The sequence below is a fragment of the Sinocyclocheilus rhinocerous genome, unplaced genomic scaffold (assembly GCF_001515625.1).
Source record: "Sinocyclocheilus rhinocerous isolate Xijiao unplaced genomic scaffold, SAMN03320098_v1.1 scaffold317, whole genome shotgun sequence".
NCBI lineage: Eukaryota > Metazoa > Chordata > Actinopteri > Cypriniformes > Cyprinidae > Sinocyclocheilus > Sinocyclocheilus rhinocerous.
Genome location: NW_015633534.1, coordinates 199908 through 205556, shown reverse-complemented (window position 1 = coordinate 205556; position 5649 = coordinate 199908). Strand labels below are relative to the sequence as shown.

Here is a 5649-nt window from a genome sequence, read left to right as displayed (position 1 = left end):
AAGAGAACCATATCAATTTGTGGAAAATGGGCATCCGATGTCCCCTTTTAAACACTACTTCTGTTAAATGGGTGGTTATGAACAATTATGTTTTAAATCTTACAATTGATATGTGATGAAAACGACATTTTTCTTACATACTGTATAGTTGGTCATTTTTGTGTGTGGAATGGATCTATTCATTAATTTTACCATGGTAAATAAGCAGAGAGCAACGGCTTCTTTACAACCAATCTGAAAGTTCCATGTGACTGCGACTAGAGGGCCAAATATGACAATAGTATGCGATAGTGGAAAACCGGCTTGAGCTTTTTTACAGAAATAGTGTTTAAAATTCAACATTGGACATTCTCATTTTACGCTCATAGTTTTGATTGAAAAAGTTCAAATATTTCAATACATATGCTGCTCAAAAAAATTAAAGGAACACTTTTTAATCAGAGTATAGCATCAAGTCAATTAAACTCCTGGGATATTGATCTGGTCAGTTAAGTAGCAGGAGGGGGTTGTTAATCAGTTTCAGCTGATTTGGTGTTAATGAAACTAACAACAGCCATTTACATAATTTACATCATATTTTTATCATCTCGAACTGATCAGTGGAGGATGGTTAATATTTGCTAATAATTTGCTTGAAGACATTTTTTTAGATGGGCTGGCTTTCTTAGTTTTTTGTTTTCCCAAAAATGAATTTGTGAAACAGATTACAAAGTTTAGAGTTAACAGAACTTTTAGTGCATGTAAACAAACCTATGACAAAACACCGTCATGTCAGGTTGAACAGTGTTAAAATAAGGCTGTTTCTTTGTATTTATGCTTGATGGTAAGTTCTCTTTTGTTTTAGGGTGAATGGGAGAAGCAGGAGATACCGGTGGTGACGGCGGAGCTCCAGAGAGCCCCGTACCCGTGTGAATTAAGCCGTCGAGCGTCCTCTCTGAATGACAACCCTACAGAGGTCAGGCCCGACAGCAGCGTCTGATGCATCTGACTCCTGCTGAGCTCAACCTTTACCATGCAGCAGCCTGGACGATGTGTGCTTCAAAGTGATCACATAAAATAAATGACCCAAGCACTGTTTTGTGTTTAGATTATTGTTCCATTACTTTTATGTGGGAAGGTGTAGTATATAATGTCAGCAGTGGAAATAGAAACAGCATTTTTATGGATAAAGTTGCACTAACATGATTGTGCAGTACACAATGAATACCATCTACTTTTTTTAAAATAGTAAGCAATTATGCAATGATAAACATTTCAAATAGTAGCATGCTAAATTGTCATAGGACCTCATTTAATTCTTGCTTCCACGAGTGTCATCCAGTTACATCTTAGAAATAAAAATTACCATTTTAAATATTTAGAATTTTGTTTTGTTTGTGGCATTATTTACTGTTCTTCCTCCACACTGGAAATTTGAGTGCAATGCATTGTGGGATATTTTCTCAAAGCATTATGATGTACACTTGAGCTACTAAATTTGACAAAAATATGTAGTGTGCATCCGATTTCAAAGTTTGGCGTCGGTAAGATTTTTTAAATATTTTTAAACATTGACATTATTATTAATAATCATTATTAAAGTCTCTTCTGCTCACCAAGGCTGCATTTATTTAATCAAAAATGTTGTAAATTGGTAAAATCGTGAAATATTATTACAATTTAAAATAACAGTTTTCTATTGTAGTGTATTTTAAAATGTAATTTATTCCTGTGATGCAAAGCTGAATTTCAGCATCATTACTTGCTGCTCAAGAAACATTTATTATCAATTTTGAAAAAAGTTGTGCTGCTTCATATTTTTGTGTAAACCGTGATACCTTTTTTTTTTTTTTTTGATAAATAGAAAGTTAAAAAAGGACAGCATTTATCTGTAATAAAAAATCTTTTGTACTATTATAAATGGCTTTACTGTAATTTTGGTCAATTTAATACATTCTTGCTAATTAAAATAAATAATTTCTATCAAAAAAAATTAAATCTTAACCCAAACATTTGAATTCCAGTTTATGTCAATATGCCGTATTGCAGAGTTCACAATATGACAAAACTGGCTTTTAATCTTCATACATTTTGCAAATTCACACTTTCCATTTAAACAACAAATAAAGTTAAACAGCAGACAGCTTAAAGGCCAGCCTTTAGAAAGAATTACTATTACTAGCAATGAGGAAATGTAATTTATTGGTTAATTTTTTTTGCTAGTTAAAATCCAGTAAAAATGTTAATTTAACAGTTACAGTACATGTGGATGAATTGATGGCCCAACATGCAGAAATCACGGAAAATACAGCACAAAACACTTTCACATCATGTGTTGAATAAAAAAAAAAAACACTACAGGCATCTTATTTAATTCCACAGATTTATATTTGACAAAAAGTTACAGTAATTAAACCATTATATTATTTTTTATAAATGTTATTTTACATTTAACCAAGACTGACATCTTCAATGCACAGCTATTCCACAAAAACACTCACTAATATTCAAACAAGTACAAAAAAGTAAGAGACGGGCTCATGATTGCTCACTAAAATGTTATTTTCGGAAAAATATGAATGATTTCTTTCTGAAAAACATGAAATTTAAAGGCACAGGAAGATGTTGAACATTGTTACACTGTATAACTGGGTTAAATTCACATTTGTTCTTCTATGCTCCTTTATGGTGAATCATGCCTTTAAGACAGTGACTATAAATACAGAAGAGTATTTAGTTTTGTCTGGAATGCTGATGCTGATGTGTTGGATAAAGGCCTGTAAACATTTACCTCAGTTACACTCAATCAGTCTGGATCAGTTTCATTCTGGCTTTGTTCAGCCGTAGATGCCCTTAACGTGCTTGTTCTCGGGGTCAAAGGGAGATTTCAGGTGAGCCGTAGCCTTATATGTGACGCCCATCCTCTCCAGAGTGAATTCCCTGCTGCGGACGAAATCTGGGCTCACCTGGGGGAGAATTAAACACAGAAAAATTCAAGCTAATTTTAACATGGATTTATGATTGAAATTAAAAGGCTTTTAATCTACGACTATTTATTTTGTCATTCATATCACAGATTATAATGAGCTCTGCTCTCACCTCCCTCTCTTTCTCTCTGTGCCCCTGCTGCTCTCTCTGTCAGGGGTCGCGTCTCTTTTTAATTAAATCTGAGCAAGCTGCAGGCATTACCCTGTGGAGTCCAGATCAAGACGCAGTGGTTGGAAAACTAGCCTGACCTCTTTAAGCGGGCACATTGCAGTCTTAATGGACACATTGGTAGATATCCACTGATTGCTACTAAGAATTAGGCAGTAAGCAAGCGGCTGTGGCTACACTAACTAAAGCGAAAACTGCTGTACAATGACTCTATGTACAAATAAAACAAATTATTTGCTCATGCAAATACAGAAGCTCTACACAGTGTCTTGAGCTCCACACACTTCTGCCTACATGTGTTAAAAGAGGTATCAAAAATAATATGCCACTCTCTAAACCCCTATTACTATTGAAACACAAAAAGAAACAATGGCAAAGTTTCTGTTTGCTAAACAATGAAAGTGGATAGCAATTTATAGAGTGAAACAGTTATAGTAACAGTAAGTATGAATCTCCATAGGGGAACTGATTTTAAACAATAACTTTACAATGAAATACTGTGAGCTACGAGGTTAATTGATGATATATATGCTTTTGTTGATGCCAACAGTTGGCATTATTTTTAAATAATTGTGTTTAATCATGTTTAATTCCTGGGGGAAAACTACATTACCCATGGTTCTGCAAAGGAAATTTCACCAATGAGAGAAAAGCCGAGAGTTGATTGACAGGAGATCTGGCCAATTATAACGCTGAATTTTACATTTTGTCAGACAAACAAACCAGACAGGAGAGTAGATTAAAGTCGGTGGACTTGAACTTGCAAAATGGTATGTACTGATGTCTTTCCGCAGTTGAAACAAGATACCTTCTGATGTTCATTCATGTTTATTACGTGCTATTACTAGTAAAGAGGAAGAGATGATCAGTTCACATGCCGCTACAGTGACACATTAAAGAGCCACAAAATCTATAATTTCTTAAAAATTCAAAACATTTTTAATTACTTTAATTTATTTACATGTTGTCATATGAACAAATAACCAGTAAATACACTAATGTAACAAATCTAAAGTCCGCACCATTGTAAGAATTTATATCCAAATGAACTTTTCTTTTCAATCTTTTTGACTTACTGGACTTGTTTGAAAGAACAGGCTGAGATTCATTTGTTCTTGAACTGGACGTTATGACTGGGCAGTGTTCGTTGTTGACTGCAGTAAAACACTGGTACGTGGCTGAGATGAGATGATATCTGACAAAACCGCTTGTGGGCTACATTTTAAGATATGCTCTTAATTTTTTTTTTTACTACATTTACAACCATTTTAGTCACCATTTGAAGCCCTGGTTAAGGTTTTGTGTAACGAATCAGCTGAAGTTTACGATGTTATTTCACTAAAAATATTATCCTTGTGTAGCCTGAAAACTCCCTATTCACTAAAAATGCACGAAACGGAACGACCAGGCCATTTTTTCAAAATGTATTCTGTATTCCACAGTAGAAGGAAAGTCACATGGGTTTGGAAACTTTTAAAATTTCAACTAGAAACTATGAAAAGTCTTATGCATGAAGTCTGGAGGTCTCTCGGCCGTGAATAACAGTTCACTGACATTATGTCCAGTGATGTGTCTGTGGTGTGTAATGCAGTGAGCAGAGAGAGTAAAGGTCAGATCAGATCAGCGCTCGACCTTGTTCAACAGCACTGCCGTCCACGCCGTGGAGTGGAGACGTCTCAGTTCTACCTCCCCATCTGTCCCTCCTCATCTAGTTCTCTGTCAGTTAACATTAAGTACACATCCCCCGGTATCATGTCATACTCACAGTACAGCGACTTCAGAGCCACCTCTGTGTACAACACACACACACACACACACACACACACACATATGGGTAGTTGACAAATAGGCAGTAAAAAATGCTTATTTTCTAAAAGACAAATTCTGTATGTTTAACATACAGTTTTAATTAAAAAAAATAATTTAGGGGTGTCATACCAAAGGACAACAAAACGTAACACTTTTGTAGTGGTTCCAAAAATGTTAAATATTTGAACAATTCTGAGAGAAAAATTGACCATGTGCACATGTCATGGGCTTCACAGGGGGCTTTAGTAACATAATCATGAATGGGGTCCTTCAACTAATTAAATTTTTTTTTCTGGAATTGGCCGATTTAAAATCAAGATATGGTGTCACACCATAGGACATGGTTTTCAGAGACAAAATGTATCAAGTTCCTACGCTTTCAGAAATACATGTATGAAAAAAATGATTGCCATTTACTAAAATAGACACTTGCACAATTTTGCCGGAGGTATTTATTAACATTTTGATGCTTTTCTTTTTAATTTATAAAAGTTGTAATTTATTGAACCATGCTTGAGACAGTCACACCATAGAACAATTTTGAGATTTGGCTCAAAAATTTAAAAAATCGAATAACACTACAGCTTTTATAACAACAGGTCCATGTAGGACAAAGAAATGTTTAACCATTTACTGCATTTTAAATAACGACAATATTAATTATATTCATTTTTATCTTGTGGGACAGTGAAAATGACATGTCAC

At 34.6% G+C, this 5649-nt stretch overlaps 2 protein-coding genes across 2 annotated transcripts in view; one reads left to right on the top strand and one right to left on the bottom strand.

The window, feature by feature from the left end:
* LOC107744238 (dopamine beta-hydroxylase-like) overlaps positions 1–1064 on the top strand; it is a 24969-nt gene extending 23905 nt beyond the window's left edge. Inside the window, exon 12 of the mRNA XM_016557766.1 lies at positions 845–1064. Within this exon, the coding sequence (XP_016413252.1) occupies positions 845–979 (135 nt within the window). The 3' untranslated portion in view covers positions 980–1064. The remainder of the gene's footprint in view (positions 1–844) is intronic.
* Positions 1065–2523: 1459 nt separating this feature from the next.
* LOC107744257 (sarcosine dehydrogenase, mitochondrial-like) overlaps positions 2524–5649 on the bottom strand; it is a gene marked incomplete at its 5' end in the record, with an annotated part of 67154 nt that continues 64028 nt past the window's right edge. The window contains 1 exon segment of the mRNA XM_016557794.1: positions 2524–2945. Within this exon segment, the coding sequence (XP_016413280.1) occupies positions 2817–2945 (129 nt within the window).